This window comes from Scyliorhinus torazame, chromosome 15 (genome assembly GCF_047496885.1).
Source record: "Scyliorhinus torazame isolate Kashiwa2021f chromosome 15, sScyTor2.1, whole genome shotgun sequence".
Lineage (NCBI taxonomy): Eukaryota > Metazoa > Chordata > Chondrichthyes > Carcharhiniformes > Scyliorhinidae > Scyliorhinus > Scyliorhinus torazame.
This window is the reverse complement of record NC_092721.1, coordinates 162390295-162417165: the sequence shown is the minus strand read 5'-3', so window position 1 is coordinate 162417165 and position 26871 is coordinate 162390295. Positions and strand designations below refer to the sequence as shown.

Sequence of the window (26871 nt, the reverse complement as noted above, 5' to 3'; positions counted from 1 at the left end):
ACTCACTGGCGAATTTTAAGCTAATTTCAATAAGAAATGATATAACCATGTATGCACGATGCCAACTTGCTTTTTTGTTGTCTCAAAAGTATTTTTTTTAAAGTGTCCGTGTTCGAGAGAGTGTTGAATGGGCGCATTACAATCGGTTAATCTCTTCTGGCCATTGACTTTTCAGTTGTATGTAAATGCAATAGAAATATAAGTTTGGTAGGAAAGTGGACAGAAATACTATGACGTGCTAAACAAAACAGTATTGTTCTAATGTGACAAAAACATACTATAGTCACATCTGCACCATAACTGTTCCCATCCCAACCAAACGATTCCAAAGGAACTGATTTGTACTTTCGGGAATTTGCGCAGTATGTTTTTAAATATTCTAAACTAAGTTCAATTTTTATACGATTTTTCGTGGTGCTAGTGGGCTGTGCATAACAAACGTTAGTATCCCCTTATGAAGCCGTGGACGGTTTTACCAAGTTTTATGTTTCTCGTATTAGTCATCCGAGCAATTGTTTCTAAATAAAATCAAGGACCGCAGTTATTACTTACGTTTTAATGCAAGAACATAAATAAAACTGAATGCCACTAAGGCGTGGACTAAGCTGAAATGAGCTGACCTCTCAATAACAAATGAGTTCTTAGTCTGAGTGCAAATCCTAACCAAATAAAAACAATATATTCGCAACATTTTGCTCTAATGGTTCAAATCACGTTTTAAAATAACCAAAATACATAATAAAAATTGCAAAACATTAATCAATGCCCGTCATCATAGATGACGATGAAAATTAGTGAGTTAAATAGACGCACATTTTTCCTGCCTTATGTTACTTTGTAGTAGACCTGGGTGAAAACAAAATGATAAACACTTCATTTTCTTTGTTCGTTAAGCTTTGATAACATCGTTACACGCAGTGTTATTTTTCTAAATGAGGGTTTTGTTCAGCTTTACTGTTAAACATTATAATGGTTATGAATAACACCATGTAACTTAAACTGAACAAAAAAGAGAACAGAATAACAAGATAAAGCTAAACAGGTGGGCAAGCTTAGAACTAAAAGGGCATCCAGGGAGATCCTTACGTGGAATTAAATTCTACATTTGTAAGATAGATTTGGATGGTTGTTTTAAAACATCACAATCAAAATAGAGTCATTACTGGGAAATAAATTCGATATCAACTACTGTTATGTCGGATTGGTCCTCCCAAGTATACTTAAGAATTTGCAACATTGTCAGGATTTGATCTGCATGCGGTACAGGAGACAACTCGCTGCAATGAAAACCGGGCCAAAGCCTGAACATGGTGGTTTGAAAAAGCCAGCAACTTTTTTGTAGGCCCGGATAGACCAGGTTAAAGATCAACTCCCGTCTTTAGTCCTGCCAGTTTTAGTCACTTAAGGCTCATCAAAATGTATCGGCTACTTTAAATAAACGAGTCCCAAGAGATGCAGATATCAAACACTTTTATGACGTCTGTTTGTAGTACTGGATATCCCATACACTAACACGCATGCAGAACTTTTAGAATATTTCATAAAGGTGCTTTGAACACGTGATCAATACATAGCGCTATATAATCTGCAGCGAGCAAAACTACAGGATTACATTTTATAACATGGATGTATTACTACATCCCAACGCGCCCAAGCTTTGTACCAACTGTGAAACTGGCTCGGCCACAAACGTTAGTTTTACAGGCAGTGTTATTTTTAAGATGTGAAACTGACATGGCTGCAAGATGCGGGTCCATCAATTTTATTGGATACATATTAGTTCGGCAGAGTCGCTGGAGTCAATGTGTGGAATTCCGAAGGGACAGGATTAAACAGGAAACATACTTTTTAATGCGATTTTCAGGAATATACAACATTTGTAATTAGCAAAGACTGCAAACTACTTGCTTTATTTTGCTGTTCCGAAATACGGCCTTCAGTTTAATAGACGCAGAACTATTTCGGTTTATTTCTAATTACTTATAAGCATATTCCGAAAATGTAGATAACTAAAAGTCATTTACAGTATTTTCTAACTTTGCTGACGCCATAAGATTTGATCAACAAAAATTAGCAGTAGTCTCACTTATTGTAGTGTCTCAGCAGGTCATTTTATATTGCTGGGAAAAATAAATGTGCATTTTAAGATTGAGAATACGTTAACATTCGTCTAAGTTTTATGTTATCAGACAACGTCGGTAGCTTTTCCATGCACAAGCACTTCATTTTAATATTGGATAGAGTGAAGTGTCATTTGAAATGATTGAGGAAGGCGACTTAACAAACCACAAACACAAAGATAGTTCTGATGTAAACAGCTATCTTACCGAAATAAAAATAACTTACTTTTGGGTCGATTTTTTTAAACCCGTGGTCATCCTCGTCTACTTCAAAATAGATTTCTGTCGTGGTGATGGACAAGGTTCCTTTAGCAACTACCACTGGTGCGATTAACTGAGCTGGAGTACTCAAGACAACGGGGCCTGCAAGGAGACAAGCAAATCTTCATTTTCAGTATGGATCTGGGCAGGGAACGTGATTTCAAACAGACGGGTTATTTTAAATACAGATAAAATACTTTGGTGAAATCGGTTTATCGCAATTACTTAGAGAAGCTCCTTCATCATGCACCAGCGTTCATACACATTCGCAGTCTTCGCTAAATATTAATTAGCGTGCACAATATTCCCACTGAATGTATGTAGACTTCGAGGATAATTGTTGTGCTATTGATCAAATCTGTGAGATCACCATGCGAAAAACTGGTATCTGATTATATACTACATTTGTACGAGTTAACTGAGTAAGATCCTGAAACATTTTAGTTTCAGGAGACAATCTGATGTGGCACATTTTATTGGTTTGAACGCCCTACACAGATTACCCATAAAATAACACGAGCAATTAGCATCCAACGCCTGGTACGTCTCAAATTTATCACAACACTCACTACTGCAGAGTACTGGAAACAAACCAAAGTTTTTTATTTACATAGAACGTGTTTACACATTGGTGACATGTATCGCCATCTTTCAAATAACATCTTTAGATATATTGATCACTACCAATGTAACGTTGTATAGTTTTTTTGTTCCACATTCCTGGTGAATCTAAAGTTTTTCAGAGGATATTTATGATCTGTCAGCTGATCACCATCACGTGAAATGTCATCATCCGGATGCCGAGCACTCACTTTGTCTCTATATTATCCATATCTAGCCACAACTAACCAAACCAAAAATCTTTACGATTGATATTTGCTATCGATCGCTGCACTGAAGCGCTACTTTAATCTCTCATCAATCTTAATCTGGGTTGCTCAACCAATTATGTTCGATATTGTTGCAAGATTACAAGTGGATTTGGTTTGTATTCCCAAAGCTCTCCTCTTTTGTGCTCGGAGAAAAGCATCGCGCGAAGCTCTTGCTTTTAATAACTCTCAGAAGAGATGTTTATCAATTCAGATCAAATATTTAGAATTTGCCAATGTTTTTTCGGAGGGAGGGCGCTTTCCAAAACTCTAATTGCATAGTCACCGTAAGTGTACAACATTTAAAGAGAACATAAACATTGTACTGCAGCCTGGAGGGAATTAGAGAAAGGCTGGGACAATATGAGGTTAATCCAGTACAGCCGTAAGAAAGGGATTACGTTTTAATCTCTTATGGGATCCTGACTCCATAATTAGGATTCAATATTAAAATGTTTGCATAAAATAATACTCAAATACGCTCATATTCAGAGATCAGAGAAATGATCAACAATGAAAGTGTTTTTTTTAGTTAGACATCTCGAGGGTATAAAGCGGCGACATTGTGCTTTCAGAACTTTATTTGAATCGAACAGTAAATGCTGTCTAATGGGACCCGCTCTAGCCGATTTTACGGAAAGTTGAATCCTTCAAATGTGCATGGCAACTGCCTTTTTACAGCTGGTAAAACAGCGTGAATGTTTCCTGCTATTTACAATGATACAGAAAACGCTTTTGTATGTGCATTGTTTAAACGTCACAACTCTCTTAATGGACTGAATATATAATTTGTACCACATATCTTTGTTCGGTCGAAAAGATAGACCGTTAAACCGCCCAAATTGTGCCTATATCTATCTACCTACCATAATTCCAGTTAAGTTAGCTGACGTGTAAGTTTATGTCAAGGTAAGCGATACACACGAGGTGGGTATTGGAGGCGCAGTCATTTCAAACCTTTGTTCAAATTGAAATTAACATTTAAATCAACACAGAACATTTAGTCCTTTTATGTCTCCCATGCATAAAGCAATACCGAATGTAGCAGCAGGGCTTCTTGATTTGACGCTTCCATACGACCAACATCCACCATTTGTCTGCTAAATGGAACCAAATTGGCAGCTTAGCCCTGGGATGGGAATATGAATCTCAAATGGAAGAGTAACGCTGGAGATGCCAGAGACATTGACAATGAAGAATATAGATGACGTGGTGCTTATAACAAAGGGAGAAAAATGGCAACTCAAAAGCTAACAGGTCTTTCCGATTTAGGATTATAGATCAGGAGTAAGAGAGCGCAAGAAGCGGGAAAGGTGAGAAACAAAGATAAGGGGATAAATGGAAGCTCTCTCTGATGGCGAGATCCATCCTTACACCGCAGAGGTTCAGTCGTGAGACATGGGAAACATGACTGGAGCCCACACCTACAGATCAGTAGACAACACAGGTCACACACTTACAGATATCGAGGGCGGGCGGGAATAGGTACTTGGGGAGAACAAAATAACCGGCTATGCTTTGGGCCTCGGGTTTCGTGTTGATTTGAAATGAGAGGGAAATTGCGGGTCACTCTGAGCCACAAGAGGTAAACCCCGCCCAAGTGGAAAGTGTAGAGTGGAGGATAGGGAAAAACAGTGACTTGACTCAGACTTAGCGGGAATGCAACATATCAAATTATTAACAAAACCAGACTACTGAGATGGTGAGTCAGACGGAGGTTAGCCAGAAAATAATAAATGCATAGCATGAGAATTTGGAAAAAAAAAGTAACCTAAAAATGTATTGAGCCAATTGACAGGAGAGCTTCACTGTGGACTGAAATTAATCCAGCATCTTCAAACTCTTGAGAAATAGTCACTTATAGTAAAAACAACTAAACAGGATTAAAGGTTCGATTTGCGCCTTTTAAGTCTCATACTCTTCATGCTTTTCGCAACACTTGCGCAGAATATGCAAAAAATATTCAAAATAATTTGGTGTTAACAATTAAGCTTGCCTGATATTTTAGTCGAATTAATCAAAAGTTAATTAAATACAAAGTCCTTTAAATTTACTATTTTGTCTTGGATTTGCTCAAAAAAGCAAGTACAACAAGAGCGAAAAATCAATTGAAACAACAAATATTAGCTTTTTAGATCAGCTTTTTAAAGGAATATTGGGAAGATATTTGGTTAGCCACACAATAATGCAATCACCCATGGGCACCCATCTTCTGAAATTTGAGTAATTCATTACAATGTTAGTGTTTACATTCTATTCTTGCAGTACTGCGTTAGATTGTTATTTCTGGGATTTTGTAAAGCAACTAATAACACAAAAGTGCCTTCCATTAGAGGTTAGTTGTCGTGAACTTGTGACTTGCCTCTGGAAATAAAGACTCGAGGACAAAAAGGCGCTGGAATAAAAGTGAACAAGATGTATTATTTTTTTTGAAGAAATAACACTGCAACTTGTGATCAAATCCAATCAGAGGTACAGGCAAGCAATCTCTACGGAGGGAAACATTGCTTTCAACAGTAGGGCTGCTGACATTTTTCGGAAATGCTATCTAAATTGATCTTCCCGCTTAAATACATTCGGATCTTATATTGTTTTCAATTGGTAAATTATATTCATATCTTCAGAAAATACCTTTTCAATCAGCTTATAATGTAAAGTTTACACAACTGAGTTATGTTTAATTTTACACTTTTAGGCGTTGACATATTTGCTTTCTAAGTTGAATGGCAAACTATAATAATAGGAAGTGTAACAGTGCGTCACTTCCAGAAGTTGGATGAGCAACATAATGATAGTTGATGTCCCGGCACATATATTCATCTTGTCCTTTGAGTTTCGAGAATTGACAGATAGTGGTCGCTTTTTCAGTATTGTGGAGGCTATCCTGCTGTAAAAACCTGCATGTTGTGACTAACTCTCGGAACTATCAATCTCTTTCACTGCACTGACACGATTTTGTTGGAGCTCTATACAGTAGAATTATACGTCAGTGCGTCCTGTATTAAAATAAGGCGGCTAGCTGCTAAACAGGGCGATTAATCTTCTCAGGATACCAATGATTACCTGCTAAATTGTCGATCTCTTTCTCCTGCAATAGACTGACAGTATCGTCATCGCCCTCTAACATTAACTCGGTCTCGGCGTTCTGATTTATTACTGCCTGGGTCCGGAAAGTTTTCTTCGACTTTATGACATCCTCATCTGTACCTGAAAAAAAAGTTAGACGTTGAAATCACTCACCCCCATGCGGATTTCACAAAAGATATTCAAGTACATCAAGGCATCACAGAATTGTTACGGCACAGAAAGAGGCCAAACCCCGCTCTCCGAAAGAAGCATGCACTTTACAGACACCTGTCTAAAAGGTGTTTCCGTCCCCTCCTTTGGCTAACTGTTGCAAAAAGCCCCCTTTGGAGGATCCGAGATAAGCACCTTCCATAATAACGAACGTTTGTGAAAATACCTAGTTTCTGATTGCGGGTTACATATTAAGAGCTTCAGAATAAGATTGTACTCCGCAAAACAAGTCATTTACACCGCAAGACTTCTTTCTCCAACCCACCCAATGTGAGTGTGCGCATAAAGAAACAGAGCACAAGAAAATTAACAGTATTTAATATATCTTTATTTATATGACCAATTCATCATGTGTCAGATAAGTTGTATTGTTGTCTTACTATATCAAAAGGTAAAACTCACTTCGGTTAAGGCTTCTTCAGCCTTATATGGAAAGAGTTTGAAGATTGATACTAAATCTGAAACACTGCAAGGGTTCCCACTGCATGTTTCTAGAGCAGAGTCGTTTTACAGATAATGCATATGTATGGGAATATGCCGGAATAAAACCACCCGGTCCCTTGGGGAAGGAAACCCTACGTAAAACCTGGCTAACATCATTCCCCAAATTTTTTTATTTAAGATAACGTGCAGATATTGTGCGCTCAATTTGGGGTTGTCAAACAACTTGTTAAGTACAACTAACTGCGTTGTGTACACCCTTTTGGCCATCTGTCTCTCAGCCCCTGGTCAAGACTCATTTAAAAAATCTTTTACTACATTAACATTATCTACGTAACTCAAAGCGAGAGGGGGATGATCTATGTCCGGGTCATGGACATCCAATGTGACTCTGCTTTTATTCAAATTAAGTTTAATGTGTCAGTCACACTCCAGGAAGGAAGGCGAGCGAACTGCTACTGGGGGGCACAGTTTACATTCCAGTTGGAAAGACCTGTACGTCGAAGAACTCCAAAACAGAATCGAAAATAAATTAATGTTAATAATAAGCCGTGGTGAAAAGTTAATGATTTCGATTTCCGAGACTATCAGTAAACGGACAGAAGCGTGTCTCATTCCAGACTTACTTTGGAAATCGCAACCTCTTGCTACAATTTATTTCTGAGCTCCACCTTGTGGATAGAAATATCCGGAGTCCAGAGGTAATTGATAGTTGTTCTAACGAAAGCAGACACTTGCATTGTATTTTTTTCTTTACTGTAGGCTCTGTTTGCCATGTACAGACAAAGGAGGACAGGAGATGTGTCGTTATTCGGAAGGCCGGCACAGATTTGGCGCTAATGATCGTCATCCATCGAACAAAACAAAATAATTAAGAGAGGGAGTTCGTTTTATGCTCATTGCAACCTCTCAGAAATAAAATGCTGGGATTTGGAGCACTGTGGGGAAACAGTACATATCCAATCCATAATGAAGTTGCCATATACACCGTGAATACTTCCTGCCCATTTTATTTCGAAAATATAAAGTTGGCCCGTCAGCCAATAAGCCAGCGAATAAAACGACAGGCAATAAACTGGAAGGTTGGGGAATTGTGCACACGCACAATCCCCTCACTGGATCAGCCATTTCTCTTATACTTCAACCCTGCAGGCGTATTTTGCCTGGTAAAGGCGAACAAATGTTATGGGATACATCTCTGCTATTGGCATCACATATTCAGTGGTCCAGTATGCAGCAAGCTCAAATATATCAAAAGGTAAAACTCACTTCGGTTAAGGCTTCTTCAGCCTTATATGGAAAGAGTTTGAAGACCGATACTAAATCTGAAACACTGCAAGGGTTCCCACTGCATGTTTCTAGTTTCGAGCCCGGCCATGTACTAAAAGTAACTCCGATGCCGCTAAAATAAAATCTCAGAATACAAGAATGGTTACAGAGCAGAAGGAGACCATTCGGCCCATCGTGTCTGCATCGGCTCTCTGAATGAGTACTTAACTTAAGTGCCATTCTCCTGCTTTCTACCTGTAACTCTGCATCTTCTTTTCATATAACTGTTTAATTGCCTGTCGAATGCTTCCATTGAATCTGCCTCCACCACATTTATCCTCCACATTATAAAAATTATCTTTATTAGTGTCACAAGTAGGCTTACATTAACACTGCAATGAAGTTACTGTGAAAATCCCCTAGTCGCCGCATCCGGCGCCTGTTCGGGTACACAGAGGGAGAATTCAGAATGTCCAATTCACTTCACAGCACGTCTTTCGGGACTTGTGGGAGGAAACCGGAGCACCCGGAGGAAACCCACGCTGACACGGGGAGACTACGTAGACCCCACTGTGCTATCATGCCACCTCCACTGTGCTACCGTGCTACCCCCACTGATCTACTGTGCCGCCCCCACTGTGCTACCCTGCCACCCCCACTGTGCTACCATGGTGCCCCCATCCACTGTGCTACCGTGACACCCCCACTGTTCCTCCGTGCCACACCCACTGTGCTACTGTGCCACCCCCATTGTGCTACTGTGCCACCCCCACTGTGCTACCGTGCCACCCCCACTGTGCTATCATGCCACCTCCACTGTGCTGCCCCCACTGTGCTAGCCTGCCACCCCAACTGTGCTATCATGCCACCCCCACTGTGCTACCGTGCCACCCCCACTGTGCTACTGTGCCACCCCACTGTGTTACCGTGCCACCCCCATCCACTGTGCTACCGTGCCGGCCCCTACTGTGCTACCGTGCCGCTCCCATCCACTGTGCTACTGTGCCACCCCCACTGTGCTACCGTGCCGCTCCCATCCACTGTGCTACTGTGCCACCCCCACTGTGCTACCATGCTGCCCCCGTCCACTGTGCTACCGTGCCACCCCCCACTGTGCTACCGTGCCGCTCCCATCCACTGTGCTACTGTGCCACCCCCCACTGTGCTACCATGCCGCCCCCATCCACTGTGCTACCGCGCCACCCCCCACTGTGCTACCGTGCCGCTCCCACCCACTGTGCTACTGTGCCACCCCCACTGTGTTACCGTGCCATTCCCACTGTGTTACCATGCCACCCTCCCCCCCACTGTGCTACCGTGCCATTCCCACTGTGCTACCATGCCACCCCTCACTGTGCTACCGTGCCATTCTCACTGTGCTACCATGCCACCCCCCCACTGTGCTACCGTGCCATTCCCACTGTGCTACCATGCCACCCCTCACTGTGCTACCATGCCATTCCCACTGTGCTACCATGCCACCCCCCCCCACTGTGCTACCGTGCCACCCTCACTGCTACCATGCTGCCCACTGGCAGGGTGACAAAGATTTTTCAGCTTCAGCTGGAGAAAAAACCTCATACAAGTTCAAGATAAACTTCTTGATCTTGTATTCTAAGAGTATATGCTTTATTAACCTCTCTTTCAACCTGTCCTGCCACCATAAATGACAGATACACAGCCAAGTAAGTCCCTCTGCTCCTGTACCCCTTTAGAATTGTATTTAATTTTATATTCTCTCTCCATGTTCTTCCTACTAAAATTAATCACTTCACATTTCTCTACATTAAACTTCATCTGCCACCTATCTGTCCACTCCACCAATTTGTCTATGTTTGTTTGAAGCATTGCACTATCCTCCTCACAGTTCACAGTGTTTCCAAGTTTTGTATCGTCTTCAAATTTGGAATTGTACCCTGTACACCAACATATATGTCATTCATGGGAGCCATCTTCTCCCTTGGTAAAGATAGATGTCGAGTGTTCATTTAATACCTCAGCTGTGTCCTCTTCCTCCATGGTACATCCCTTTTTTGGTCTTTAATCAGCCCAATTCCTCCTTTTACCACCTTATACTATTTACTATGGAAGACTTTGGGATTCCGTTTTATGTTGGCTGCCAATCTCTTTTCATACTCTCCCTTGTCATCTCTTATTTGCTTTTTTGCTGAACCTTCTATTTTCAGCCTGGCTCTTAGTTGCATTTCCTAACTGACATCTTTATCTTAAAACTTACTCCTTTATCTTAATTTCCATTTCTTGTGTCATCGAGGAAGCTCTGTATTTGTTTGTCCTACCTTTTCCTTTGGGGAGAATGTATCTCCACTTTGCCTGAACTATCTCTTCTTTAAAGGTAGCCCATTGTTCTGCTACCGTTTTCCTGCCAACCTTTAACTCCAATTTATTTGGCCCAGATCCATTCTTACCCCATTGAAGTTGGCTTTCCACAAGTTAATTTTTCTTAGGCTGGATTGTTTTCTTCATAGTCAGCCTAAACCTAAAGACACAAAGAGCACAATCCCCTCCTGACATTTGATCCACTTTGCCGACCTCATTCCCAAGAACCAGGGTCCATCAGTGACCCCTTTCACATTGGACTGGAAACATACAGCTGGAGAAAAGTTTCCTGAACACAGTCTAAGAACCCATGTCCCTCACAGCCCTTTATATTACTACTATCCCAGTCTATATTCAGGTAACTGAAGTCCTCCATTATAAAGACTCTATAATTATTGCAGCTCTTTGTAATTTCCCTGCAAATTTGTTACTCTACATCCTTCTACATTTGTTGGTGGTCTATAGATTAAACTCAGCAATGTAACTGCACCTCTTTTGTTCTTAAGCTCAAACGTCAATAAGATTCTGTCCTTGATTCCTCTGGGATACCCTCTTTCTCCAGCACGGCAATGCTCTCCTTACTCAATACCATCGCCCCTCCCCCCTTTCTTCCTTTTCTCTCATGGATGATGAAGTTTAACTGCCTGTCAGGAAATTATCCAATGGACTTCCAAATGCATATACTGGTATACATTCTTTAATGCAATATACATATTCAAATTCAAGTGATCTCTATCTGCTGGATTTATAGGAACTGCCGACTGGAAATTAAGAATGCAAGGCTAGATTTGAGATTCTGAAATAAACAATGTCACATTTTACAATTCCTTTTGCTTAATCATTGCTATGTTTTCATCTTTCTGTTGCTGTCTCTATCGGGCTGTCTCCCTCTTTCTAACTATATTGCTCTCCCTGTATCTTTCCTCCCATCTCCTACTTTCCCTAACTTGTGTTTGCTTAAAATCTGTTACATACCTAACTTTTTCTAGTCCTGATAAGAATCAGCGACTTGAAATGTTTCTCCACCTACAGATGTGAAGCATTTTCTATTGTAGCCAGTTAAAATGGCTAACTCCCGACTTAGAATGGCCAACCCCGATTTAAAATGGTGAACGGAAAAGGCTGATGGGAAAATCAGCCAACAGGACTCAAACAAGCAGCTGCAGGTAAAACTGTGTATTCGCCTCTGGGGAGGCCAGATAGAATCGATACCTGCAGCCATCAGCATAACAACACACCAGCCATCTGAATATTAATTAGCAATCCCTGGGAACAATGTGCAACAAATTAGACACTCAAAGCCAACCCAGACTTTTCGGCGCCAACAGGAGCCTCCACAAAGAGAGGTGAACGACCACCCCAAAACCGCCCAACGAACAAGGAATCGCTCCAGCATTGGAGAATATCGAACTAAGTGATTGGGACGAAGTCCAATCACTTGGAACCAGGTACAGGCTCCGCCCCGAAAGGCGGGAAGCCCCTGGGGACTATAAAAATAGAGTCCAAGTTCAAATCGACCCTTCTTCATCCTTCCGCACCCTTCGAGACCCTTCTGCTGACCTTCTGCAACAACCGCTCAAATCGTAAGTCTTACTTCAACGCTCGTTACGAGATAGGCGCTCCTAGCTATCGACCTGTACCAGCTTCAAATCCCGCAGGCTCAGGGCCCATACGAAAGGCCATTCGTTTCCCTGACCTGGTAGGCCATTTCCAAGTTAAGTATTGGCCTGTTAGTTGTAGGAAGTAGCTTAGAAGTAGATTTTAAACCTAAGTATTGATTACTGTATATAATAAATGTGCGTTGATTTAACTCTTACTAAGCAGTGTGTTGGATTATTGATCATTACTCGGACTTGAACCACGTGGCGGTATCAGAAAGATACCTGGCGACTCAAGAGCAAAGGTGATAGAACAAGAGCAATTAAACTAAGGTTAAAGTTAGCAACACTATGTTTACTTCGGTATTAGATTGGATATAAAATAGTACAACTTGATTGAAAACAAATTAAAATAGTTCAAATGAATAAGAATGCAAAAGTTAAATACACAGAATAATAACCATTCTGACCCTTAGAAGGTAAATAATAGTCCATATGACAAGAACGCCAATCATCACATCAGGAGTAATTTTCAAATAATCAAATCAGGAGCAAAATTGTGGCCCTTTCCATATATCTGCTGTAATCAATAAATAAAGAACCACCAATAGGCATGATAGGAAAATGACCTGACCATAGTTTGACAATACACAACCCTGGGAAGGTTAAATTGTACCTACCTGCATAGTAAGGAATTCATAAACATTACAGGCCAGGCATTCGGTGGTCAGTTTAGCTCAGTTGGCTGGAGAGCTAATTTGTGATGCAGAGCAAGGCCAACAGCGTGGGTTCAATTCCTGTACTGGCTGAGGTTATTCAGGAAGGCCGGCCTTCTCAACCTTGCCCCTTGCATGAGGTGTGGCAATCCTCTGGTTAAATCACTACCAGTCAGCTCTCCCCCTCAAAGGGAAAAGCAGCCGTTGGTCATCTGGGACTATGGCAACTTTACATTACTTACTCGGCCAGACATTGCTATTATGGTAGGTTTGGCAGTGAATATCATTAGTTATACTTGTATGCCCATTATTGACAGTGGACTATATTTTTGCTGCGAATTGTTGGAAAGTTAATTTGACCATGGCTAGATGATGTTGATCTGGGACCTCATGAACAGTGTACCCAAAAGCTATCTCCTTCACCAATTAAAGAAACAAACAAAACCAAGAAAGAAGAGAACACTGGAGATGGAATTAGGCAAATTAGATACGTCAAGACAGAAATAAAAATAAAAAGGGAAATAAAGATGGTGGATTGAGAGAGAAGTGAGAAACTGACAGGAAACGCAAGAAGAAAATTAAAAGGAACAAACTGAAGAGGACATTGTGACCCAGTTGTGTTCATGGTCCTTGAGAAGTTAATAAGTGAACAGCAGGGTAGGTGTGCAAAATGTACAAATATTCTTGAACTGTGAAACAAAGATAGGATCAGTGGTTCCATCTATTATGATCAGGTACTGTGGGTAGACAATTGTAATTCTTTTAGTGGAACGTTGGGATTGCTAAGCAATAAAAACCAAGTCCTTATTGTTTGCCTTCGGGAATGCTGGTAGTTGCCTGATACAATCATAATGGAGTTGCTGACTAGTCTCAACAGTCAATTGATCAATGAATCTACAACAGACCCAGAAATGACACAAGCAAAACCCCAGTAGTGGAGAGCTCTGGGGATCATAGAACCAAGTTCCTGTTTTCCTCTCAAACACGCTACATTTACCAAATGCCATGTCTGAAATGATCGAGGGCAGAATTTTAAAAAATGGTTGACTGTCATTTTCGGCCTGTAAATTGGTGTGTAACGGTGAAATCTGGGTAGCAATCTTTCGTTTTCCCCATGTGAAAGACAAAGCGCCTGAGGCACAAAATACCTGAGGCGCAAAGAGTCCGATTCGTCTGCCCTGGGGATCACCTGAGTACTTCAATCAAGGCGCTGCACTCAAACGGCTCCACAGCACCTGATCTCATTCAAGCCAGGAGGATGGCAACTAGATAACCATCTCCAGGTTTTCAGAGCAGGCCCTCACTCAAATGTTGGTTGCCGTGGAGGAGAGGCAGGCCTCAATTTACCCAGTTTACCCACAGGTTGGCAGGGGGCCCTCCAGCAAGGTCACCAATCCTGCCTGGGAGATGGTGGCAGCACTGATCAGTGCCAGAATTGTGCTCAAGAGCATCGGGATTCAATGTAAGAAGAAAATGAGTGACCTACTACGATCTGCAAGGCTAAGTGCTCCTTGTCTCACCCATCCTACTGCCAAACTCCAGAAAGCCATCTTGCACCTACAGGCCACCACCTCGCAGGCTCCCAGCGCCCGATCTCAGAGCATCATCCTCAAACAACCCCAAGCACACATCGGAACCCATCCCTGCTTAACCACTGTGGCTACACATAGCAGCTATGCCCCTTGACCTCTAATCCAGCAGGCAACCTGCTCACAGTATCCCATTCGTGTCCCTGCAGGAGAAGATTGCTCACAACCGCAGAGAGAGAAAAGATGGGCCGTGGAACACTTGAACTAAGGATCTTGACTTGTTTTGAGGAGAGGGCAATGGAGCACGAAAGGGAGGATCTGGAGTGGGCCTGCGCAGAGAGTGAGGTTGGCCTGCGACAGAAAAGTGAGGAACCACTGCACCTGCTGTTTGTAGTATATATAAATGATTTGGAGGAAATGTAACTGGTCTGATTAGTAAGTTTGCAGACGACACAAAGGTTGGTGGAAATGCGGATAGCGATGAGGACTGTCAGAGGATACAGCAGGATTTAGATTGTTTGGAGACTTGGGCGGAGAGATAGCAGATGGAGTTTAATCTGGACAAATGTGAGGTAATACATTTTGGAAGGTCTAATGCAGGTAGGGAATATACAGTGAATGGTAGAACCCTCAAGAGTATTGAAAGCCAGAGAGATCTAGGTGCACAGGTCCACAGGTCAGTGAAAGGGGCAACACAGGTGGAGAAGGTAGTCAAGAAGGCATACGGCATGCTTGCCATTGGCCAGGGCATTGAGTATAAGAATTGGCAAGTCATGTTGCAGCTGTATAGAACCTTAGTTAGGCCACACTTGGAGTATTGTGTTCAATTCTGGTCGCCACACTACCAGAAGGATGTGGAGGCTTTAGAGAGGGTGCAGAAGGGATTTACCAGAATGTTGCTTGGTATGGAGGGCATTAGCTATGAGGAGCGGTTGAATAAACTCGGTTTGTTCTCACTGAAACGATGGAGGTTGAGGGGCGACCTGATAGAGGTCTACAAAATTATGAGGGGCATAGACAGAGTGGGCAGTCAGTGGCTTTTCCCCAGAGTAGAGGGGTCAATTACTCGGGGGGCATAGGTTTAAGGTGCGAGGGGCAAGGTTTAGAGTAGATGTACGAGGCAAGTTTTTTTACACAGAGGGTAGTGGGTGCCTGGAACTCGCTACCGGAGGAGGTGGTGGAAGCAGGGACGATAGTGACATTTAAGGGGCACCTTGACAAATACATGAATAGGATGGGAATAGAGGGATACGGACCCAGGAAGTGTAGAAGATTGCAGTTTAGTCGGGCAGCATGGTCGGCATGGGCTTGGAGGGCCGAAGGGCCTGTTCCTGTGCTGTACTTTTCTTTGTTCTTTGTTCTTCATCCAGATGACCAGTCCAAATGAGTTTTTCGTTGTCCAAACATATGACCAGGCCATGTGCTAAAACCATGTCCCATGCCTTGTAGGAACATCAACGGATGGGTCTCGGCCGTCAGCCAGCAGTGCCTCCCACCCCGGTCACCCTCGATACCACCTTGGAAGAAAACTCCGAGGAGACATGGATGGCGTGTCAAAGCTATCACCCACACCATCCACCAACACAAAGTTATAAACCTTGGTGGGCTAAACCTAATGAACAGGCTTCTGGGTCACTATCTGGTGAGCACCACACTACTTCTGATGCAAATCAGGTGGAGATAGGAGTGTCGCAGGGATCAGGCAGTCGGAGGCCTGCTGGTTCCCAGGACACAGCTGTGCGCCAGGCAGGTGCTGTGCCTCTTGAACACAGTCATCCATCAGCTGCTGGAGATGCAAAGGCAGAGTCGGGAATACTAGGAGGGGTTGTCAGCAACATTCCTGCGACTGCAAGACTGAATACAGGAGGCCCAAAACCTTCAGTCACAGGGCATGTTACCGGCATTACCTGGCCCCCATGCCAACAATGCAAGGGTAGCGTCTGCAGTAGAAAGCCTGGGGCAAGAAATCAGAGCCATGACTGGAGAACTTTGAAGCATGACTCAGTTCCTGAGGACCATGGCTGAGGGGTTCAACATCATGGTGCAGACACTGTTGGGCCTCCAGGACTGGCAGCATCAGATAATGTTGAGGCTTCTGGAGCTCACATCAACTGTTCCTCCATCCTATGGAAGACCCATGGACCCATGAACAACCGGAGGGGGAAGAACTGCTGGAGCACCTCCTGGGCCTTCCACCCAGGGAGTGACCAGCCTTCATGAATCCCTGATACTGGCATACCTCAGGGGCAGCTTGTAGAAGAGGGTGACAAAGCAACATCAGTGCCATGCAAAAGTAGGCCAGGGCCCTACAGATCCTGGCCCTCCAGAGGATGCCCATCAAGGGCATCCCATGCAATAGGATGTGGAAGGCCGCCTCCAATTCTTATGTGCATCCTGGGATGTAGTAAGGGGCTAAGGAGTTGTAGGGACACAAATTAGGCATGGGTGAAGTTAGGCACAAATAGCTGGAGGTCATAATGAAATGTCACAATTGCACTTGTCACCTTATTAAAATCTCTTCTTGTTCACAACCTTAAGGTCTCATTCTCTTTGACTCTCCTCCAACTGGGATTAGTTTTCACCCCATCTGCAGACAGCTTCTCTCACAGGTCCTCAATGTAATGGAATCGGTAGGACCACTAAAACCAAGAGCAACATACATCCTGGAAGGTTTCTGGCATTAATCAGTGAACCACAGATCCTCACCCGTAATTCCCCTCTAGTGCTAAAAGCAAAGGGATGTAGGGCTGAACCTCACTCGCACATGAGTCGGGGAGTCAATCTGCTGGCAGCAGACAGACAGGAGTCAAACATGAGCAAAAGCTGAGGAACATCAGAGCTTTCCTCATTGAGAGTTGTCATCATCCTCCTGCATTGACAGGCTAAGTAGGCACAAGGACTCCCCAGGCCCTGCACCCTGAAGACTTGGTTTTCATGGAGACCTCCTCCCTTGGACACGGATGGGTCACAAATCTCATGGGGGGGTGTGGTTGTAGAGCTGTCGGACAACATGATGGCCCAATTGTGCGAAGCGGGAAGTGATGAGGGCATCCCTGGCCCTCCTGCCTATGCGTACCCTCGCCCATACTTTGCCTCCATCCTCCAGCTCCTCTTCAGCCTCTCCCTCCTGGACTGCCTCCTCATCAGTGATGTCCCGCTCCTCCTGGTTGTCACCATCAAAAACATTGCCCTGTTGCTGCACCAAGTTATGTAGGGAACAGTAGACCACCAGGATGCGAGAGACCCTCTCGGGACTGCACTTCATGGCCCCACTGGACCTGTTGCGGCAGCGAAAGCACATCTCAGGGAGCCTGGTGCACCGCTCTATCATAGAGGTTGGCACTGTGAGCCTCATTGCAATGTGCAGCTGCATCGGTTTCAGGCGTCCGCACTGGCATCATCAGCCAAGGCCTCAGTGGATATCCCTTGCCCCCAACGAGCCATCCCTGCAGCCTGGGGTTACCCTTGCATATTCCAGGGATTTGAGATTGCCCAAGGGTGAAGTTATCATGCACACTCCCTGGGACTTGTGCACACCTGTACGTGATCTTCATCTGGTGGTCACAGACCATCTGGACATTAAGAGAGTGTAACCCCTTCCTGTTAATAAAGAGGACATCCTGATGCCACGGGGTGTGTAGAGCCACATAAGTGCCATCTCTGGCCTCCTACACCTGTGGTATACCAGCTATGGTGCCGAATCATGCAGCCCTCTAGTCCTGAAGGGCCTGATCTAGTTCGAAAGTAATGCAGTTCGATGCCTTGGTATAGATTGCATCCGTGACCGTTTGGATGTATTTGTGGGTGGATGGCTGTGAGATGACACACAGATCACCGTTGTGCCGTGGAATAATCCTGTGGCATAGAGGTTGGGAGCTGCCATGACCGACACGATAACAGGGAGCGGGTGCCCTCCTGCCCCATGTGGCGCCAAGTTGGCGGGAATGTTGCACAGGCGCCACACTACCTTCCTTTGAGGTGGATTCTCCAACAGCACAAGTTGTCTGATAACTCTATGAAGTAAACCTCGGTCCTATAAACCCTGAGTTTCCTTCGCCTTTGAACCCTCTGTTTGATTTCTTCTGTGTCTGGCCCTTGAAACTGCCCTGCAGCACCTGGCCTCCTGGCGCTGTGTTCTCCCTGGGTGTGGCCCCTCATTGTTGCTGGAGCCTGTGCTCTTCCGGCGCTGCGAAAAGCAAGGGGCGGCACAGTAGCACAGTAATTAACACTGTTGCTTCACAGCGCCAGGGACCTGGGTTCGATTCCCGGCTTGGGTCACTGTCTGTGCCAAGTCTGCACGTTCTCCCTGTGTCTGCATGGGTTTCCTCCGGGCGCTCTGGTTTCCTCCGACAAGTCCCGAAAGATGTGCTGTTAGGTGAATTGGACATTCTGAATTCTCCCTCAGTATAACCGAACAGACGGTGGAATGTGGCGACTCGGGGATTTTCACAGTAACTTCATTGCAGTGATATGTAAGCCTACTTGTGACACTAATAAAGATTATTATTATTGTTTGCCAGCTCCAACCCTGCGATCTCGGAAAGCTGCGAGGGAGGAAAGAGAAGGAGAGGGAGATAGAAAGTCCCAGATAGTGACTTTCAGACTCTCCCCCTCACCCTTTGTCATCCCTGTCATTGAGGCAGCCACTTCTACACCTTAGCAGGTGCCTTGTGCTCACTCACATGTCTGGTACCTTTACAACTTCATCGTTCGACTGGCTCCAGTCAATGCCCTTGCCCCTTCAGAGTCGCCTGTGGCGTCCCGTCTAGCCGCCCCCTCCCTTAATATATACGTTACTGGGTGTTCTGACAGGCTGCCTCAATGATCACCAATCCCTCATGGGTAGGTTCAACTGGACACTTATCTAAATCATGATGCTTATCGATCCTCTATGGCAGCTACTGAGATCTGGCAATTATGCTTACACAGTCCCTCGCGATCCCCTGTACCTGAGTTTTCAACCATATTCATGACTTTGAGAGTGTGGGTAGCTGGCATTCATAGATAATCATAGAATTTACAGTGCAGAAGGAGGCCATTCGGCCCATCGAGTCTGCACCGGCTCTTGGAAAGAGCACCCTACCCAAGGTCAACACCTCCACCCTATCCCCATAACCCAGTAACCCCACCCAGCCGGAATCGAACCTGGGACCCTGGAGCTGTGAAGCAATTGTGCTATCCACAGTGCTACCGTGCTGCCCTTTGTTAAGGGTTAACTCATGATGGCCAATTATTTTGAACAGGCAAGATTAAAGTGCCCTGATCTTATTTCAGGGCATCATCCCAAAATGTTATTGCTGTTAGGCATTTACATTTAAGACTCCTGGCCAGCCACACCATGAATTTTAAATGCCCCCCCCCCCCCCCCCCCCCCCGAAGCTGGTCACTGTTCTGACTTCTCTTGCAGTGTCTCATCCAACCAGCCCTCAGGCCGGCCTCCCTCAGTCTCATCACACCCTTCCCCCACCTCATGAGCCCTGCCCCATACCACTAACAGCTGAGTAACTCAGGGCTTATTTTAATTTCCTGAGAACACAGCCTGCAGACTGACACAGCACCCTGAAAACATTGAATACGGAGACTGTTGGCTTCAGAACACACACTAGCTGCGACCCCCATCCCGGAGGAGGCCCCAGAACCCCCTTCACTCCAACTCTCCCCCACCCCTTACTCCCTCCCAACTCTCCTTCTCACTCCCAACTTCCACTCTAATCCCTACCTTTCCCTCTCACCCCCAACCCCACCTCATTCCAAAAGCTCCTCCCATCCCCAAACCTTACCCCCTCACCCCCTATACCCTCCTCAGCCCCAACACCCCTGCCTCATTTCCAATCCCCAACCCCAACCTTGAAGCATCCGCCCCTCTGGAGTTGGCCATTCGGAACTGTCCCCTTGTACACCTTGGTACTAGGTGGAGAGTGGTGCTCACCTCTTTCCTGCCTCTCGGCGGTCATTGTGCCTGTTTCCCGTTTTAAAAAAGCAGTAGTAATTCGCATGCGAGTGTCTTAACAAGCGCCGGAATGTGGTGACTAGGGGCTTTTCACAGTAACTTCATTTGAAGCCTACTTGTGACAATAAGCGATTTTCATTTCATTTCATTTCACGCTGGTAGGTGGGAAGGATCAATGAGGCCTGAACACTCAATTTAAACTCATTAGTTAGATTAAAATGCATTCAAATTGATTTGAACAATTTCTCACCCTTCCTGAACATGAACCTGATCATGTCATCATGGAGGGCCCATGAAGATCAAGTTCTGAAATTTCATCGGCTCAAATCTCGCAATATTTCACAGCCATATTGGGATTCGCGGTTAACGGACATGCAAAATTGCACCTGCAGTATTTCAAAGTACTACATTCTGAAAGAAATGTTCAACTGAATGAATGACTTTCTCCTGAGTGTCAAAGATAAGAATGGGAAAAACAAACTGCCAAGACAGATGAACAAAATGTAAAAAAACTCCAGGAACAATTTACTATTTGCTGATGTGAGACTTCACAGCTTCATTAGTCTCTTCATGGGCCTCCAAGGTTCAGCATCATGTCAAGGCTATAAATTGAATAATTACTCGTGTCCTTTGCAATAATTACGAGCCCTAAATAGCTGAAGCAGGAATCATTAGCAATTATAGGATAAATGTAACAATTTCATAATTATCAATAATGACACAGAACATACAGTGCAGAAGGAGGCCATTCGGCCCATTGAGTCCGCACCGACCCACTTAAGCCCTCACTTCCATCCTATCCCTGTAACCCAATAACCCCTCCTAACCTTTTTGGTCAATAAGGGCAATTTATCATGGCCAATCCACCTAACCTGCACGTCTTTGGACTGTGGGAGGAAACCGGAGGAAACCCATGCAGACACGGGGAGAACGTGCAGACTCCGCACAGACAGTGACCCAGCGGAGAATCGAACCTGGGACCCTGGCGCTGTGAAGCCACAGTGCTATCCACTTGTGCTACCGTGCTAATGTCAAAGGTGAGCCTCTCGAATCAGCTTTCGGGAGGCTAATGAAAGAGCTGTGCAACTTGCCAAAAATCAGAACACAGCATGTTCTTATTTTGCAAACTGCTGTTTTGTTTTTACAAATTAACAATAGTGAGTGATATTAGCACTTCAAACTAATGATGCAACTTCCGAGCAATTCCTTGCTACGTATTTATCTTAATGAGGCAAAATCATAATTTACATTTGAATCACAATTTGCTCCAAAATGTATTTACCATCTTTTACAATAAGGAATAGTTTCACTGAAATGAGTGATAGCATGACACTGAAATTGAAAAATTACAAATTTTCATCAGTGTGTTATGCCAAGATGCTAATTCCATTTTACATTTTATTGTAAGGAAATTATTCAGATTTGTCTTTCACAAAAAAATAATCTAATCTCAGTGCCTGTGTAGGGAATATCACAAGACTTTTCATCAAAACCTCTTAAATCAAATAATTTAATGTATTATATTAAGTAAATGTTTGAATTATCTACAAACACGAGGATTAAAATTCTCAAAAAACGTCAATTTATTAAGCATTTATATTTGGACATTACGGAGTGAATGATTCAAATCAAATATTGTGAAACTTGATTGGAAATTAAATGTGGAAATTTGATTAAATTTACACATATTACAATCCATTGAAAAGGCATTGAAAACTCTGATGTTAGGCAAGAACTACTAGAATATCCATTCAAATAAATACTCGTGTTGTCCCTCTTATCTAATGTTATGTGTCTGCCTTCTCTAACCTAAAGATAATATATGCTACCATTGTTGAAAGCGAAAAGTCAATAAATGTTAGAGAAATATATTTCTGGTATTTTCCTCGCCATAGGGGAATTTATAATGAACATTTTTATGTTAAAAGTTTAAAACTATTCATCTGATGGACCCTCCTACAAAATGTTGATGATCCCTGTAACAATGCTTTCAAACATTTTTAAAGCATTTCCAAGAAACATCTGCACCAGTGGATTCAACAATGTGACTGCTACCTTTAGCTTTGAAGGATTTCAGTATCAATCAAATGAAGGCTATAGAACAGGGTTTGTGGATGCTTATTTTCAGCCAAAGGTATGCTAGTCTGATCATGCGATTTCAAATCACCCAAAATCATAAACATGAGAATGGGTACAAGAGAACCAAAATTCTGAATATTACTTCCTCCAAGTCTTCGGACAGATAATCAGGGGTGGAAAGTATTTATCTTCGATTCTGAAAGAGACTGGGAAGACATTTGTGAGGTGATATCAACTATTTTGAAGCAGTCAGTAGATACGGGGAGGTATGAATGTGGAAATTGGTTACATAAATAATAATCTTTATTATTGTCACAAGTAGACTTACATTAATACTGAAATGAAGTTACTGTGAAAATCCCCTAGTCGCCACACTGCAGCGGCTGTTCGGGTACACAGAGGGAGAATTCAAGACTGTCCAAATTACCTAACAAGCATGTCTTTCAGGACTTGTGTGAGGAAACCAGAGCAACCGGAGGAAACCCACGGATACACAGGGAGAATATGTAGATTTCGCACAGACAGTGACCCAAGCCGGGAATCAAGCCTGGGACTCTGGGATATTTGGCGGGAGCAGTGGCCAGGGGTCTGTCGGGAAGGTAAGTTTACCCTTTTAAAAACTTACCTTGCAGGAGAAGCGGCCTTCAGATTTTCGGTGGGAGCAGTGGCCAGGGGTCTGTCGGGAAGGTACGTTTACCCTTTAAAAATTTACCTTGCAGGAGAAGCGGCCTTCAGATTTCCGGTGGGAGCAGTGGCCAGGGGTCTGTCGGGAAGGTACGTTTACCCTTTAAAAACTTACCTTGCAGGAGAAGCGGCCTTCAGATTTTCGGCGGGAACAGTGGCCGGGGTCTGTCGGAAGGTAAGTCTACCCTTTAAAAACGTACCTTCAGAGCTGCAGGAAGTCGGCCGTGGGGATTTCTGCGAAGATTTGGTAGTACCTGTATATAAATTGGGCGGTTGCTAAACCCGAGACACGACACTTGTAGTGTCCCCCACCCTTCCAACTCCTCTAACCTAAGGGGTTGAGTGAATATCAAGTGAGTTCTTCCTTTATTTTTCTTGTTTTATCTAGAGAGGATGGCAGGGAAGGCAGTGCAATGTTCCTCCTGCAGAATGTTTGAGGTGAGGGACGCCGTCAGTGTCACTGCTGATTTCACCTGTGGGAAATGCACCCATCTCCAGCTCCTCAGAAACCATGTTAGGGAACTGGAGCTGGAGTTGGATGAACTTCGTATCATTCGGGAGGCAAAGGTGGTCATAGATAGATGCTTCAGGGATGTAGTTACTCCGAAGAATAAAGATAGATGGGTGACAGTGAGAGGGGCTGGGAGGAAGCAGTCAGTACAGGGATCCCCTGTGGTCGTTCCCCTTAGTAACAAGTGTACCGCTTTGGATACTGTTGGGGGGGGTGACTTACCAGGGGTAAGCCATGGGGTACAGGTCTCTGGCACAGAGTCTGTCCCTGTTGCTCAGAAGGGAAGGGGGGAGAGGAGTAGAGCATTATTTATTGGAGACTCCATAGTTAGGGGGATAGATAGGAGATTCTGTGGGAACGAGAGAGACTCGCGGTTGGTGTGTTGCCTCCCAGGTGGCAGGGTCCGCGATGTCTCGGATCGTGTTTTCGGGATCCTTAAGGGGGAGGGGGAGCAGCCCCAAGTCGTGGTTCACTTAGGCACCAACAACATAGGTAGGAAAAGGGATAGGGATGTAAGGCAGGAATTCAGGGAGCTAGGGTGGAAACTTAGATCTAGAACAAACGGAGTTATTATCTCTGGGTTGTTACCCGTGCCATGTGCCAGCGAGACGAGGAACAGGGAGAGAGAGCAGTTGAACACGTGGCTACAGGGATGGTGCAGGAGGGAGGGTTTCAGATACCTGGATAATTGGGGCTCTTTCTGGGGTAGGTGGGACCTCTACAAATGGGATGGTCTACACGTGGACCAGAGGGGTAGCAATATCCTGGGGGGGAAATTTGGTAATGCTCTTTGGGAAGATTTAAACTAGTTCCGCAGGGGGTTGGGAACCTGAATTGTAGCTCCAGTATACAGGAGGTTGAGAGTAGTGAGGTCATGAGTAAGGTTTCAAAGTTGCAGGAGTGTACCGGCAGGCAGGAAGGTGATTTAAAGTGTGTCTACTTCAATGCCAGGAGCATCCGGAATAAGGTGGGTGAACTTGCGGCATGGGTTGGTACCTGGGACTTCGATGTTGTGGCCATTTCGGAGACATGGATAGAGCCGGGACAGGAATGGTTGTTGCAGGTGCCAGGGTTTAGATATTTCAGTAAGCTCAGGGAAGGTGGTAAAAGAGGGGGAGGGGTGGCATTGTTAGTCAAGGAGAGTATTACGGTGGCAGAAAGGACGTTTGATGAGGACTCGTCTACTGAGGTAGTATGGGCTGAGGTTAGAAACAGGAAAGGAGAGGTCACCCTGTTAGGAGTTTTCTATAGGCCTCTGAAAAGTTCCAGAGATGTAGAGGAAAGGATTGCAAAGATGATCCTGGATAGAAGCGAAAGTAACAGGGTAGTTGTTATGGGGGACTTTAATTTTCCAAATATTGACTGGAAACGCTATAGTTCGAGTACTTTAGATGGGTCCGTTTTTGTCCAATGTGTGCAGGAGGGGTTCCTGACACAGTATGTAGATAGGCCAATGAGAGGCGAGGCCATATTGGATTTGGTACTGGGTAATGAATCAGGACAGGTGTTAGATTTGGAGGTAGGTGAGCACTTTGGTGATAGTGACCACAATTCGATTACGTTTACTTTAGTGATGGAAAGGGATAGGTATATACCGCAGGGCAAGAGTTATAGCTGGGGGAAAGGCAATTATGATGCGATGAGGCAAGACTTAGGATGAATAGGATGGGGAGGGAAACTGCAGAATATGGGCACAATTGAAATGTGGAGCTTGTTCAAGGAACAGCTACTGCGTGTCATAGAATCATAGAAGTTTACAGCATGGAAACAGGCCCTTCGGCCCAACCAGTCCATGCCGCCCAATTTTTACCATTAAGCTAGTCCCAGTTGCCCGCACTTGGCCCATAACCCTCTATACCCATCTTACCCATGTAACTATCTAAATGCTTTTTAAAAGACACAATTGTACCCGCCTCTATCAGTTTAGTATAGTCGTCATCCCTTACCCCTGCATCCTTTAATAAAGTCCCTCCGAGGAGACGGATGAGCAAATTGCCTATGCAGTTTTAATACCACAAGCTTTTTATCAGCTCAAGTCCCATTTTCAACTGCCATTAACGCATCCTTAACCACTCTACTTGAAATATTATTTGTCAGTATGGAATACAATAGTGTCCCGGCTGTGTAAATTGTAAGTCCACCGTCTTTCCAAAACTTGTTGCCTTATCCTGTTCCATATCCAGTTTGATGTGTGCTTTCTTCATTGACGGTCTGCTCAGAAGCAAAGGTATCTCACTTGATACAACATCCGTGCTAATGAAATGATTCACTCCGGCAATATTGCAAGGGAACACCACTCTTTTCAGTGACTTCAGAGTATTATCACCCCCAAACCTGAAACTTGTGGAACTTTCAAATTCCGTAACCTTGTTACGATTTTCAGCATTCAAGGAGTCCAGGAAACATTTTAACCAGGCAATTCCACACACAGTAGATGTGCAGCCACTGTCCATACAGCACAGTTGAATGATTCTGCAACCAACACCCTCATTACCGGCGTAAAACTGCTTGTCAATGATAATTCTTAAATCTTTACCCGTCAGTCTGGCCCCAATAAAACTCAAGATGGATTTGTAGGCATAGCATTAGTTATTTTTATTCGACTTGCAAGTCTGACTCGTTTCACAGAAACCCAGGGCACAACTAGTCTCCTAGCTATCCAGAATCGAGTGATTCTGTAGAACAAAGAAATCTCTACCGACACATTCAAATGGCATCAAGTTTCACATACACGATTCCCATAAGTCATCCTATACCCCTCCTGACCTGGCCATACATCCTGATTGTGTCCTTGATAAGTATGTACCTGTCAGGCAGGGAGGAAGTGGTTGAGCAATGGAACCGTGGTTTACTAAAGTAGTTGAATCACTTGTCAAGAGGAAGAAGGATGTTTATGTAAAGATGAGACGTGAAGGTTCAGTTAGGGCGCTCGAGAGTTATAAGTTAGCTAAGAAGGACCTAAAGAGAGCTAAGAAGAGCCAGGAGGGGACATGGGAAGTATTTGGCAGGTAGGATCAAGGATAACCCTAAAGCTTTCTATGGATATGTCAGGAATAAAAGAATGACTCGGGTAAGAGTAGGGCCGGTCAAGGACAGTAGTGGGAAGTTGTGCGTGGAGTCCGAGGAGATAGGAGAGGTGCTACATGAATATTTTTCGTCAGTATTCACACAGGAAAAAGACAATATTGTCGAGGAGAATACTGAGATACA

At 44.1% G+C, this 26871-nt stretch overlaps 1 protein-coding gene across 3 annotated transcripts in view; it reads right to left on the bottom strand.

Annotated features, from left to right (window-relative positions):
* The window catches only part of nbeaa (neurobeachin a), a 1435335-nt gene that overhangs the window by 346428 nt on the left and 1062036 nt on the right, over positions 1-26871 (bottom strand). For all 3 annotated transcript variants that reach the window (XM_072477018.1, XM_072477016.1, XM_072477017.1), the window contains 2 exons: positions 6314-6457; positions 2347-2483 (listed from right to left, as the gene is read on the bottom strand). In XM_072477018.1, coding sequence (XP_072333119.1) covers positions 2347-2483; positions 6314-6457 — 281 coding nt within the window. The remainder of the gene's footprint in view (positions 1-2346; positions 2484-6313; positions 6458-26871) is intronic.